General features: G+C 40.3%; 1 protein-coding gene across 2 annotated transcripts in view; it reads left to right on the top strand.

Moving 5' to 3' along the window:
* Positions 1–6,862: 6,862 nt before the first annotated feature.
* The window catches only part of cdh10a (cadherin 10, type 2a (T2-cadherin)), a 34,695-nt gene continuing 25,893 nt past the window's right edge, over positions 6,863–15,664 (top strand). The window contains exon 1 of one of the 2 annotated variants that reach the window (XM_042510197.1): positions 6,863–6,959. Coding sequence is in view for 1 of the 2 variants with exons in the window: in XM_042510196.1 (XP_042366130.1) it covers positions 13,892–14,101 (210 nt within the window). In the remaining variant the exon portion in view is untranslated. Of the gene's footprint in view, positions 6,960–13,867; positions 14,102–15,664 lie in introns of those variants that run through there. The other variant, XM_042510196.1, reaches the window with a different exon arrangement.

A 15,664-nucleotide genomic window follows, 5' to 3' on the forward strand; every position in this document is an offset into this window, starting at 1 on the left:
TAGGACCGGGTTGATAATTGAGTCCTTTTTACATGTGTAATGGAGCATTAGTCTCTTTAGGCTGTATTTTTTAAAATCAGCAGTGTAGAGCACAATCAGGATGTGTGGTGTAACAGCAGCACAGTTGGAAACACTGAGGAAAAATAGACTACGTAACTAGTGGGTGTTGTAGAGGCTAATATCAGCCATGACCAATCAAATCACCTCTTCCCCCTGCCTTTAAAAGCAGTACTTAAGGCTCCAACAATCTGACTCAATCTTAGTGGAGAGAATTGTCTGGAGATCTGCCACAAAGGTGTCTTCCAAGACGAAAACTAAGTCTGTGGTGGGAGGTGTAAAAATCACAAGAACGATTACAAAGCACATCAAATAAAATTTTGTTGGACACATTTGTTTACCCTGGGTCCCAGGAGATCCACTGCCCAACGCAGAGTATAACTCCATTATGAAATAGGGCAAAGAGCCAATAAAGAACTAACAGAGGACTCCACGGACAGTTCCACTGGAGGAAGACGGGCGTCTGCCAGCATTCGTCACCAGTCCATCACATCTATTTAGGATACAGCCGCCTCCACAGTTCACACTAGCATGACGCACACAAACAACTCACACTGCAACACCATAATTAATCCTGCACACACACACACACACACACACACACACACACTGAAGACTCTGCTCTGTCATTGTTTTCCTACACCTACAAATATCTCAGTAAATGTTAGACGTCACACTCGAAGGAAGAAAAAATACTTAAGAAGGAAGGGTTGGTGAGTTCTATGGATATGGATGGGGTTGTGATAAGTTATCATATGGACCATTGTTTGATTATTAAAGTCACAAGTGTTTCAGTTTCTTACAGTTGCTGCTGTAATGGACATCGATTTATCTTACAATATGGAGTTTACCTTTGAAACATGCTTCATTTTTTCATAAAGACAGACAAAAGCAACACTGAATAAAGAGATTGCACCGAGTTACAGAAGCTCAAACAGAGGTTAACGCAGACGTGATGCCACATGACTTTGGCTCTTTATACATTTTTAATCGATATCTTGGCTTGATGTCAAGACCTTCCTTAATTACAAACTGGAGGTGAGGGGTTTGAAAAAAGTGAACCTTTAACGAGGCATAGGGGATCAATTGGAAGATCTTAACATGTTTGGTAAAGGTTGGATCCAGGGGTTTGGGGGCTTTGACGATCCTAGGAACTGAAATTCAGGATGTCTTACCATTTGATGCTTTGAGTTTGCCAATCCTTTCATCAATCATTCTCTTGCAAGCCCCTCAATTCTATTGGCGCCTACTTTTCAGAGAAACATGTGGCAGAAAATGCATTAAAATAAAGAGATATTACGCAAATTGAGACTCAGCATAATTATTTCTTGAGTAATAAATGAATTATTTTCCCCAGCTGAACGCTGCACTACAAACTCTGGTAATTGCCTACGAGGGGGGAGTGGACTGTGAAATTTTTATGATAGTGGCAATTTAGTCAATAAAAGCAGATGTATCGCCTGCTGAGCACTTCCATAAGTAAGTGTTCACAGACTGAGTGAAGTGTCATCACTTTGGCTGGGACAGGAGCATCCTCGGGGCTTTTCTTGTGAAGCCATCATCCAGCACTTCCTCCTACACACCACCTCGCTCCACACGAATGTCACTGTACATTAGTGGGGATTTGTGCCCACCAGTGATGGAAGTTTTCTTCCAAAAGTAACATACAACACATTTTGAGAACTAAAATCAATTCCTGGGAGTTGCAAGTTACACAATACAGTATCTCTGCACAACATTTGTCAGTTTTATTCAATTACAAAAGCAAAAACACTCAGGGTAGAGACATGGATCCCGCATTGACTCTTAAACGTCTCCATTAACTTGGTCACTTGAACACAGATGGTTCTGGTAATCTGTGGTTTTCGGTAACGGAATGATAGAACCGTTCACATATCACATGCTCAACAAAACGACCTCTTCTGAATGGCATAAAGTAATGAGCAGGACAGTACCTCACATTCCCACTGTCACAGCAGTCCTTATTCATGCCATCTCTAGCCAGAGGCCTCTGCTCTGACAATACAGATAGTAGAAAGAAGTAAAGAGTGATATGCCTTTGAGGTTCACCTTCAGAAAAAGGGTTTTATTGAATGCAATAGAGGTATAGTCACTAATTGGAGAGCATAGTAGCAAGCAACTATAGGGTTCAAAATTAATCTATGCAACTGACTATCCATTATTACTATGGAAGCCTACAAGCACCCCAGGAAATGTTAATGCTTAAAAAAGGAAAAATACTGCAGTGTCTGTGAAGTTAGTGAAGACGGAGTGAAGTTACGCTAAAGAGGACTTGCAATTTATCGAATTGGCCCAAATTCAACTTCCCCCCCTTTTTAAGAGCCTAGGTGCAAATGGAATACTAATCAAGGAAAAAAGCTAAGATGACTTCTCTATAACCTTTGATTTAAAATAAAAAAGTATTTCTCAAGCTCCAGGCACAGCTGGTGGTCATAGAACCAAGAAAGGTTCAGTCCCTTTAACAGCCAGCATATGTCCATTAATATACGTGTAAACTGTGAAAGTGTCCTTGAGCGAGGACCCGAACCTTACCCCGTACCCTCTCACCCAGTCTTAGTTGGTCTGGGTAAGAGCTTCAGCTGCAGTAAATCTGTGAAATGTATGTAAATGAAAGTAAGTCATTATGGATCAGACTCGACGCTCCAATTCTGCCAACCTTGTGAGTTTAATTATAGAGCAATTTGAAGGAGGTGTTATGAAGAGAAGGCTACAGGTGCTGGCTTTATAGCTTTGACGTCGACAGAGACCTATTGAATGACTACTTATATTTCAGCTCATGATACGATATGCTTCATTCTTGGCTCAGATGTGACATAAGCGCCGCTCGAATGTTGTGCATTTTCGTTTTCCTGTTTTGCATCGCAATTTTTCACCTTTATTGGGAAAACTGCTGAGAAATCAACTCTGATGAGGAACCACTTCACTGTGTGTGCAATATCTAATGACGGTATAAGGTATGGTTTTTACATGCTCTGCAGATTGTAATCAGAGATAATGGGTCTGACATTCACAATATAATAACTCGGCACTGCACCATTACCAAACTTCTGAAAATGATGGAGCACTATAAAACACTTGTGGTGCTTTCTATTAAAGCAACAGTTGTGTTAAAGTATTCTAATCCAGCAGATATTAAATGGGTGAAATTGAGCGACCCACTGCGCTTGACAACAATCAGAATCATCCACAAAAAAGCAAATGTCGCGTCATAATACTTAACTGCTTTTTTTTTGCAGATGTTATACCAATGTTACCTGTATTTTAGGAAGCAATTATCATTTGTCGGCTTAGTTCTGGCCTTGACAAAATCATTGTTTTGCCGAAAGTCAATCGTGTGTTTGTTTCAGCTTTTCCAGCAGTACACAGTTTTTACTGTACACAATCCTTCCAGAGATGAAACCGACCCCAAAACCTCAATGCACAGCTGCACACCTGGCAGCTAAGTCTTCTCTGTAAAGGAATACTGATTCAAACTGTACAGATTTTCTTTACAGTTTGGGTTACTTTGCAAAGTGAATGGCTGACCTATGAAAGATTGACGTCTTTTCACAGTGTGAAATATCCCCGATGAACCCAAAGCAGCTTGGCTCAGTCAGTCAAAAGGCAGGTGTATGTTTTAAAGGTGCCTCCATCTAACAAATGGATTGGACCCATTTTCTAACATGCCTGTTGCTGCAATAACAACTTGAGCACCGGATACCTTTTTAACTAACCTATATACTTTCATTGATTTATCTGATTCAATCCAAAATGTAAGGGATGGTGGATAGTGTGAGACATAGCTGAATCAGCTAAGATTAGCAAATGAGTGCCAGTAGTTTTTTCAATGGGACATCGCTGCGTTTCCAGCTAGAATTGTGCCCCCAAAAGCGTTTTCTAGCAAGACATTATTACAATTCCAGCAGGGACTGAGCTACGTAAAAGGCAGTTTTCCTCTTTTCATTTGCATTACTAAACTTAAAAGGTTGGTTATTGTGTAACAAATTCACAAAAAACAAGAATGATTGGTCAAATTAAAGAGGGTGCAAATACATGTTTTAGGAGTGAAAATAACTGTAGAGACTAAATGACTCCTGACACCTTGGTATATTAAGAAAAAAAAAAAACAATACAACACTACTGAATTGAGGATTTCTTAAATCAAGCATCACTATACATCTTACATATCACACACTGCTTGCAGTATGTCTGTCTTGGGAAATGCATGCAAAATATAAATTCATGTTTATTGATTTCAAAAATGGGGGCATTAGAACCGTGAAGATAATAAGTTATGGAAAACAAACTCACTAAATTTGGTAGATTTTATAACAGCTTAAGCTATGGGAGGGAAAAAAAATTACCTCATTACTGCGAGAATCGAAAAGTTGTTTAAAATGAAAAAAAAAAAAAACATTCAATATGATTTCAGAGGTAAATGCATGCCCTCGGAAAAAGGTCAGGACTAATGTAAAAAACATAGTATTTCTGTTGAAGCTGTGAAATTATGGCAGTGAGACTGGAAATGTAGTGCAATGTGTAAATGTGATTCAGCCTCTACCTTTTCGCAAAAATTTTAGGAATCATCATGCGGCCGCTAAGTTCGGCATTAAGAGACGATTTGAATTTTCGGCGCTCAGCTAATGTGGTCTTGTCATTGCCGCACAGAGAGCTGTATCAATAACGTATCAGCAGCTGCAGTTGTTATGCCAGCACAGCAAACAGTGGGTAGACATCCGCACTTGAGCGTTCCTTTGGGAAGGGAAGGGAAATCAGAGAACTAATCAGCAGCAGCTAGGACTGTGGAGGTGAATGCAAGTGCAACAAGAAAGTGACGCTGATGGGAGCTGACAGTGAGAATTGGGAGAGGATCAGGAGACACCCTTACTTAAGGAAGCTGTTTCCTCAGCCTGGAAAACTTTGATTTAATGTAATGGAGGCATCATCAAGAGAGGAAGGAAAAAAAACAAAGGGATTCGGGAAATTAAGGCCTGTGGAATTAAGATGAGAAGATTGGAATTTTGTCTAGGAGAGAACTTCATTTCTATATTTCCCAAAACAGTTGGCTACAACGCTCGCTCTTGTTCTCTGATGTTTGCACAGAGTTGTTTGTGCTGCGTAACAACAACGTTATTAACGTCCCAGGGGTGTAGATAGCAGGTAAATTAATACTAATTCTATGCAGAGATGTACAAATTAGCCTGCTTTTTTTTCTCCCAGTGGCTTGTTAGCGAGGAACAACACACACAAATAATCACACACTCACAAGACACATCCATCCAGTTACACACGTGGGTATAAGTAAACATGACAAACCTCCCCTCCCCCCCAGTGGTACATACAAACACAGTACACAAGCCAACACGTGAAACGCAAACACACACACCTACTTCTAAATCTCCCAGCGCCATAAACACAACGAGGGAGTGAATTATGAAGTGCGAGGACTTGGCTTGGTATCAGAGGGAGGCTACCTCGCCCGCTTGTTCGGATGTTAATTAGTTTGGCCTGTTTGCATTTTTATTTATCTGGGTGCAGAGAGTTTGAGCTGATAATCTATTCACACTGATATTGGGAGATAAAACTTGAGCTTGGATGAGGTTGGCCGGCAAAAGAAAAAAAATGCTGCTTTTCTTAAATTATTCATCAACGGCGGCGCTCTGAGTGGCGTCCCATGCATTTCAAAGTCACTTCAAGCGACCGTTTATCTGCTGAAGGTACATGTTGGGGACGAGGTATCGGCATCTAATAACGGATTGCTCCCTGTCCCTCTCCCCTCTCAGCATCAAACACTTATGTGATATATCACCCCCCCACTCTGTTCCCTGAATTAAACTGCTATATCACTCTCAATAGGCTCACGCTATACAGAGATGTATTGATATGCATCCAACATGGAGCATGTAATGAGAAGAGATGACGGAGTGCCTGGACTGCTTGTGCACCTGCCACATACTGCCGGCCAAGTCAGCAGGACGGAAGATGAAGATGAACAGAGCAAAAAAAAAAAAAAAAAAAAAAGGCTGCACCCCCTTTGCCGTGAGGCTGATTTACAAGTTATGGCCTTTTTCCCCTTCATTCCACTGTCATTGAAAGAAGATTAGATGGGGCAGATTGCTTTAGACATCAAACATCATATGGTCGATCCGTCATAGCAGCCGCTTTCAGCGCAGCCTCTTATGCATTCGCAGTGTGAGGGAAAAAAATGAAAACACTCTGTCCCTTTTCCAGCGTCCACCCTCTTCTTCAGCCTCTAACCTCCCCCGTTTCTCCATTCCACAGTCAACTGATGCTCACTGGGATGTAAGGGCACTATTTTCTCCCTTGCCCCCCCCCTTCCCTTTGCTTTTCTTCCCGTTTTCTCTCTCCCTTTTCTTTATCGCCAACTTGTGAATGGCAGCCAATCAGGGGCAGAGTCGCCTCGGCTTCAGCCTCGGTGACATCCACCGCCAGAAGTGATGCACTGCTAGAGAAAGAGAGAGGAGGGGATAGAGAGGAGGAGGAGGTGGAGGGAGGAGGAGGGGGGAGGTGGAGGAGGAGGGAGAGACAGAGAAAGAGAGAGAGAGAGAGATGATAGAAAGAAAGTGTAGAGGAGGAAAAGGGAGAGAAGCCAGAGAGCGGGGAGGAGAAATGGAGCGAGGGAGGGCAGAGAGAAAGAGAGAGGCATAGAGCGAGGGAGGGAAGCAGGCTGGAGTCTCTCTCTCTTTCTCTCACACACACATACACACACACAAACACACACACTCGCATACACATTCGCACCAGCTGAGCTGTTGTCAGTCTTGGAATGTAAGCACTGCCGTGAGGAGTCAGATTCTCCACCGCTAAGCACTGCTAAGGAGTAGGAACACAGTAGCGTGCACTCAGTGACACAGATGGATGCTAAGCTGTGAAAATCAAAGGTAAGGGCTTTTTCTGATTAATGTTTAAGGATATATTTATATTTTTGTGTGCCTCCAGACTCCAGGGGATGATGTGCTTTTTTTTTTTTTTTGCACTGTGACAAAGCCAGACTAATGCAGCAGTGTGGATATCTCGGGAAAAGAAGAAGAGTTGCAACTTCAAAGAGGGTTGATAACAGCTAAATTGAGGGAACCAGGGGGGAATGGTTAGATTTGCTGTTCAATACTCTAATCTTGAATTTGTCTTTGTGATTTATTTATGTACGAGGCGGGCTTGAAAATGAAGGAAACTGAACGTGGTAGTGCTACGGTAGATTCTCTACAGTCTGTTTTTTTTTTGGAGAAATTGGAACTTTATCTCATTAAGGATGCCTGAAAAACACCTTAAAAAATGCATAAATATCTTTAAAATAGATTTCAGCCGATGACACCTGTCACACAGTGAGTAACCGTGCATACGTAACTTTGAGGTTGCCATGATATGTTGGGGGTCACACTGTGCTTTTCTAAAGATTAGAATTAACTTTGTCACCCAATCTAACATTCAAATAACCATCCTTGGCACCACTGGATGCACATAATTGTTGTGTAGATGCACATATGTGATAGATAAGAATGTCCCAAAGTGTGTGTGTGTGCATCTGTGTTTTGTGTGCACCTGTTCAAGTGGCCATGCTAAGCTCTTTTTGTGTACCCGTCTGACTCCTGAGATGCAGCGAGGGCGAAATCATGCTTGTGATGTGCTCGGGGCAGATTTGATGGAGAGGCACTGTACCATTCATATCTCTGAAAATGCATGGAGGTGTTTATCGTGGTGTTTTCGAAGCGGCGCGGCGAGAGCAGCCAACAGTGGTGCTGAGTATGTACATGTGCATATCCTCCACAAAACTTAATCCACCCCTCACTCTTCTGCTTCTCTCCAACCGCCCAGTCCTCGGGTGCACTGCCTCACACACAGACAGCTTTACAATCGGCAAAGTGATATATTAGGGTATGGCTGCGTGCACCGGGTCATCCATGTAACGCCATTACTGTTTAGTGTAAATTAGCCACTAACACGCTCCCTGAATTATTGTCAGATATGGAGTGACCTTTCAGCGTTGAAATGAAAAGAGGTGGAAATCCATTCTCCCACACAGGCACAGAGGCTCTCATGAGCATTCACACAGCTGGTTTTAAAGGACTAAACATGAATATTTATTTGTGAAAACACTGTAAAGAGCAGAAGGGAGGCCATTGGGGGATTTTCTTGACAAAACAATGGAATTAATACGGACATATTAGTGTTTTTCTTATGGTGTGGCTATGGTAGCCTGGGAATAATAGTCTTTACATAGTTGCTGGCAAAACAGATTGATTATCATTACCTCGTTAAAATGCATACACTCCTCTACAGCAATCCCACTATAAGGGATGCACATTTAAGAGTGGATTTTTATGTAACGTTTTCACTGTCAACACTCCCTTTTCAAGAAAGAAGGCCCTCCCTCCCTTTTTAAAGTAGCTTTTCAACGAGGAAGTGTGCACTGTATCACAAAATTGCTTAGAGGATTTCAAAACATGAGTAAAGCTTGCTGAGGTTTGCCAAAGACTGCAGCCAGCCGCGGCAGACTTGGGAAGGTCTAGGGCTCCACCAAGTGGAGGCTCGCACAGGTGCCGCATCCTCCGGTCCCATCACATCAACGCCCCTCATGCTAGATTTACACTCTTGTCTGTGCTGCTCTGTCAACACCGGTAAGCAATCACTGGAGCTCCTCAAACTGCCAATCCCAAAAACACGGCTTTATTGCACCCAGCTCACATGTACGGTTCGTGGTTGTCACTGCAGGGAGGCTGCATTCATTCATGAATCATGTCATTGGATGAACGGTGTGGGAGCAGATGATGGAGACTAATCATGGCAGCAGTTTTGTGACCTTGTAACCCTCCTTCACCCTCTCTCCATCTTTGTCTTTTCCTCTCCCAATTAATCTGTATGTGCTTATTTATGGTCTTCATACGATACATATGCACTTGTTGAACTCCTCAACAGCAAATCTATTATTGAAATGCCAGCAGTTTCAAATGTGATAGATATTTGTGCAGTGGATTAGAGGTTTTGTGCGGTAGATGTTTAATAAAACCTGGTTCGACATCAATTTTCTTTTGGTACTTTAGACACCTCTCACAAGCTTTTTAGCATTTTGAAACCTGAGCAAGCTGATTTCTTTCAAAAAGATTGGGACAAAGTCAATGAGCGACTTGGCGAGAAATGTCCCACAAATTGCAAGAAATAAGTAAAATGTGACAAAAAAAGGTACATTTTCTTGTAACTTTTTATTCATTTCGTATTTTTTGGGCCTTGTGCTGTTGAGTTGCTCATTGCCTTCTCACCATGTGTTTTTAGAAATGAAAGTCAATTTGTTTGTGCAGTTTGATTTTAGAGGTGTGTCCTTCCATGAGGATGTGCAGTTAACCACAAGAGTTAATGACTTAACTCCACTGGCTACTGCAGAAAAAGACATATTAACTTTGACTTAAATGGCAAACCTTAATATTTAGGAGCCTTTAGGTGAAAGTGCAATGTTACGTTTAAACCACACGAACAGGGTGGTACGCTTTCAACAATCTCAGAGCCAAAGGTTGACGAAACATGGAGACCAGATGGTCAGTTTAGGTGTTTATATTCTCCCATGTATAGAGGATTATCGATTTATTATGCATGCAAGACCTCCCGAAAAGCCTTGCCAACCAGACTTGTGCTGCACATAATTATTGTCCTACTAAAGTCAGAGAAGCCATGAAAGTGCTTAGTTGCAGAGCTCAGTTTTATGTTTTTTTTTCTTTGGTGGGGAAGCCTCGCACGTTCAATTTTGGGATGCATGTGCATACAAATTTATACAGACTAATGTGCGAGGCTGTGCTTTTTCGAGGAAGAATATCCTGATGAACAGCCAGTTTATATCTGATCAAAGATATTCTTATTCAGCAAAACAAGAATGTATAATTTTGCAGATTACAGAAATGGAGCACAGCGGAGCTCTTTGCCAGAACCAGCCTTAGCCAAGATTAAGAATAACAACCCTAGACAGCACTTTAAAAGCATATTTAACAATTTGGTCCCTTCACATCTCTGTTTTTAATGCCAAGCCATATAAGCTGTCTACAACTTAATCTAATCATAAACAACTTTTTTCCTAATAAACCCCACTATTTAATAGGCTGAATGAGTTGAGATAATTCAGCTTGAGTCTATAGGATCTGGCACTGATTCAGCATGCTCACTCATCCATTAATGGAGTGTTTGGAAGAATTCTAAAAAGACACACTGGCCCTAATGCTTAATAGGCACACCACATCAAAGATTAATATCCAGAATGCTATTAAAACCCAAGGACAGGCTGGAATGATAATTAGAAAATGCAATCACAAGCATCAGACTAGATTAATTGCAAGGCGGCGTTTCCTGATTTTCGGGAACGCACGTGTCGCAACCACGCCACATTATAGACACGTACAAGAAAATAACATAAAATATGTAGCACTGATCAGCAATTTACAACATTATCTATATTTTATCTCTGCTCCTACTGAGGCAGTACTTTGACAAAATTAAAATCTAAGTACTTTGTGCTCTGGCATCAGAGAAAGAGACTGTTTAGTAAAAGTACTTATACCACATCGTAATACTCTTCTAACAAGCAAAAGTCCTGCACTGAAAAGTAAGTAAGTAAGTAAGTAAGTATATATATATATATATAAGCATTACAAGTGAAAGTACTAACTAAAAGTTTCAGATAAAAGTAATGAATCTAAAAAAAGAAAAAAACACATTATTTCCCTCTGAAGTGTAGTGGAGTAAATGTACAAAATGGCATGTAAAGGAATGAGCTAAGTACAAGTACCCCATATTTGTGCATTATTACAGGACTTAAGTAAATGTACTTAGTTACATTCCATTTGTTCAACTCTGCATTTGGTTACTGCTGGTTTCACAGTTTTTGAGTTTTTCCTCTTTTAAAGTCCCAATGTCAGTGTTCGTCCATAACAAACTTTGATGAACTCCGTCAAAAACTTTTCTGGATACTTGAAAATTATTGCTGATGAAACAGATTCCGTTGAGTAAAACTGTCTGACTCGGAAAGAGCCGAATGAGCGATGTTTAGGTTGAGATCTCATTAGCTCACTCATTTGATTTCCTATTCAAAGGACTGCATTCATTTACATTCACTTTCATCAATGGAACCATAATGCTAATTCGCTCATAGACAGTAATGGGCCCCTTTGTTCGTGTGAATGCTTCCACTGACAGTGCAGTCCTTATTTAAGTGCTCAGGACAAAAGCAGAGGAATTGCTAAAATAGCATGTACATGTTACGCAGCCTTCCCCCGAGGTACACAGGCAGCGCTTGTCAGGATAAGTCTGGCACTCTCGCCCTCGTACGGGAACCCTGCTAAATGGGCTCATTTAGAAAGAGAGGCAAGATTTATTAGGATTAACTTCCAAAAGAGCATAAATTATGCATGCACACCCAAATTACCTATCAGGATGAGTCCTGGTGGGGACTTTTAGAGGAGGACTACCAATAACACAAAATACCGTATCACACGCACAAACCCTCGCATACATGGGGATATTTTGGTGTTTTTGGCATTTCCTCACATCTGTTTAGATTTTATCCTTTAGTGAATGTCATAAAAAAATTAAGAAACATAGATCTATGGAGCTAGCCATCAGAAATGTATGCACAGATAAATTAGAGTTAAATAAATCAGTTAAAATCATGGAGAAATTGGGTCAGGGGGATGAAGAAGATTTTTAGCATACAATACATACGGTAATGAAGGAATGAAGGTCACTCTTTAGTGTTGAAATAAGGGCCACAACCAACAATTATGTTCATACTTGATTAATCTGTCGATTACTTTCAGGATTCATCAATTTAGTCTCCAAAATGCCAAAAATTTTCAAAAATGCTCATTACAATTTGACAGAGCCCAAAGTGACGGCTTCGATTTGATTTATTTTGTCCAGTCAACACAAATACTCTTCATTAACTATCAAAAAATGACAAAGAAAGGCAGCAAACTATAATATATAGAGAGGTGGATCGAGCAAATGGTCAATATTTTTGCTTGAAAAGAAAAAGACAATTTGTAGTTTGTCAAAATACTTGCTGATAAAATGTTCTTTCAACTGACTAATCGATTAATCAAGTAATCATCACAGCTCTAGTTGTGATTTAATTGAGCAAAAACAATACTAGTGATACTTCACTGTGGGGATATTTATGTATTTACTTAATTATAGTCAGTCACCAAAAACATAAAGAATGCTCATCACAATTTCCCAAAGACAAAACTGATGTCTTGAACTTGCTCTGTTTGTCCAACCAAGAGTCAAACCCCAAATGCCTTTCATCTGCAATAATAAATGACAGAGGAAGGCAGCAAACGGTCAGATTAAGAAGCTGGGGCCAGCAAATGTTTGAAGTTTTGCTTAAAAAACGACTGAAACGATTGGTCGATTATCAAAATAGCTGGCGATTAATTTCCTTAGAATTGACTCATCGATTAATCATCTAATCATTGCAGCTCTAGTTGCAATTTAATAACTAAACACATCATGAGAGGCTGCAATATTTCACTCAGGGATTTGTTGATTAAGTTGTAAGAGAGCATCAGGAGAAAACTGCACTTTAACTGGAACTATCATTTCTTTTCTTTTACTCTGGCCCTTTTTGTTCCAATTTAATGTTCAATTTGTTCATTCAAAGAATGTTGAAAACAATTTCCTTTCATTTTCTTTCAATTCAACAGCCATTTGTTGCATTTTAGAAGTGCATTGAAAGAAGCAGAATGAGAGAACTGAGTCAACTTGAATAATGTCAGTTTATCACAATAATATAGTTATCACAATGTTCAACTATTCATTTATCGCAATGATATAGTGATCGCAATATTCAATATTATTGTGTATTGTCATCACAGCCCTAAGCAGAACATAAGAATACAAACTGAGTTTCAGTGGAGTATTTTTACTGTGGTGCCTCTTTTATTCATGTCAGGGGCATTCTGCTTCTGGAGATGCCTCTTCTCCGCTATTCAAATATACTCACCGGCTGTGAAGCACTGTTTACGTATCATCAGTAATGCAACTTATAATTAGTGAAGTGCTGCTCACTCTTTTACTACTCAAACACAAGGAAACAAGGAGGCATGCCAGGGAGTCGTAGCTGCAGTGATTAAACTTCATTTGGATTTGACAAATGCACTAAGATGACTGCAGTCTTTTGTTGATACATTTACATCTCAGTGGCTTTTTATTATTTCTTTCAGTCATGAATCACTACCTAAGAAGTTTGTCTAACAACTCCTGCCGCATTGCATACTTTCTTATTATTAGACTATTTAAATTTTATGAATAAAAAAATATGCTCAGATACGTTTGGGTTGAATCGCTTCAGAACGCTGTTCATTAATTTGTCTCTTTCATTCTACAGCTACTAAATGTAAATGTATTTTTTTGAGTTTACTGATCTTAGATGAATCCAATAACCGAATTAGGACTTTTAAGGTCTCCTACACTCGCACAATGCACATGTACTGATTGTATAATTAGCTGCTGCCCCGGTGAAGCACGAATTGAAAGTGAGACACGGCATACAGAAAAGAGTTTTTGTATACATAAGTGTGCCCTATTGTAGTTCGCGAGCTGACTCAGTGGCTCTTTGACCCCACTCGGATTTAGAGACTATTGTAAAGGAGATACGTAAGTGTCATGAGAGTACTTCTTAAACTAAAGTTTCCTCTTTTCACAGGGATCTAAAGGACATCAAAGAGAGGAATACAATGTCTGTTCTGTTGACACTGCCTTCCAGTGTTCATCCTATCAGAAGTCTATTACCATAATTCAGAAGTCATCCAGGACATTACACAGCTGATTGGATACCATGAAAACCAATCAGGTTCTGCTCCTCCTGATGCTCTCTGTCCTGTGGCCCAGTGCCGCCCTGCCTTTCACACCTGGGAATATTGGGAATCTGTTTGGGATGCCAGAGAGTGATGGGAGGATCCTCCAGCGGTCCAAACGTGGATGGATGTGGAATCAATTCTTTCTGCTCGAGGAATACGCAGGAAATGACCATCAATATGTCGGCAAGGTAACGTGTCCAAACACAATGTCGGCAGACTAATTATAGAAGGTTTAGCTTGTTGAAGTGGTGTTTGATGTAATTGGCTGAAGACGAATGGGCTGCCAGGAATCTGGCTGTTACAAGCGCAGTTAACTGGAGCTATCAGATACACAGAGAGCTCACATAAACGCCTCTCTTTTCCTCCACAGTTCTGCTTTTCATCACAGTTTTTTTTTGCTGAGTAAAAAGCATATTTTTATCTCTAAAGTAAAAACGAGATTGATTCCTTGCTGAGCAGATGTCATCAGTGTTAAAAGAATATCTCAGATCCCCCAAAACAATGACTTGTTTTTTTAACATTAAATATGAAGTCATTTTATTCAGACAAGCATCACAATCACTGCTCACATTCGTCAATAATGCCAAGGGTGTGTGAGTCATGAGCCGATCCAGCTGAGGCTTGCTGTTGGCGAGCCCTATTCAGCACCAGGCCTCTGAAAGAAAGACTTTTCTTTATTAAATGACCCCTTTATTGTGACACATGACAAACTAAAAGAATAAGTAGACAACAATGCCTGCTGCTCAGTAATTTAAATCAGACTTTGACAGTCTATACACTCTCACAACTATGTGTTAATTACTTTGTCAGAGCAAAGCATGTGTTTAAAACTGTTTGCAAGAGCTCCTCCTTACCATGTAACGAGGTTTGATATTGACTTTAATTGTATGGGTGACTTAAAGGGGACCTTTTGTGCTCATTTTTAGCTTCACACTTTTATTTGGGGCTTTCACTAGAACATTTTTACAGGATTCATTTTTAAAAAACACTTTGTTTTCCTCGTACTGTCTGTGCTAGAACACCTGTATTCACCATCTGGCTGAAACACTTCCATTTCGCACCTGCCTCTTTAAGCGTCCCTCCCAAAAAAGCCCATTCAGCTCTGATTGGTCGTTTTTGGGTCTCAAGTATCTTGGCGTCTGTGCACCGCAGTATCATTGCAACTGAAGAATAACGGAGTAGAAACACTTTGTAGTGTGGAAAAAAATCACCACTAAAGCCTTCTTAATACAATCGGCAAAGTAAACAACATCAGCAACCAGGACTACATGTTTGCCTTGCATGCGGCTACATGTAGCAATGTACTTGCAGCTGGGAAATAACCACACATAGTGGGACTTTCCTTAGATAAAAATCACCAATAACAGACTCTAAACAACAAGATCTGTGAGACATTAACAACATCAACAACCGACATTAAGTTTCAGTGATGTTAGCATGTAGCTACATTTAGCAGTGTAGGCTACATAATGTAACCACAGGCAGGATCCTGGCTGGAGCAGCTGACCTGTCTCGAAAGTAGACAAAGAAAATGAAACCGGCTTTCAGAACTGTCTGTAGCCTGAAATATTCACTGACAGGGATTATTTAAAACTTTCGCTACATTTAAGAACATCTGGTACTGTAATATTATACATATGGCAGAAAATAAAGCAAAGCATTAGAGGTCCCCTCTGAAAAACACGAGTAAGGTACAAATTAATAATCAGCATCAGGTCAAGTCAGACTTAAAATAGGCATGCGACAAAAAC

This window comes from Plectropomus leopardus, chromosome 21 (genome assembly GCF_008729295.1).
Source record: "Plectropomus leopardus isolate mb chromosome 21, YSFRI_Pleo_2.0, whole genome shotgun sequence".
NCBI lineage: Eukaryota > Metazoa > Chordata > Actinopteri > Perciformes > Serranidae > Plectropomus > Plectropomus leopardus.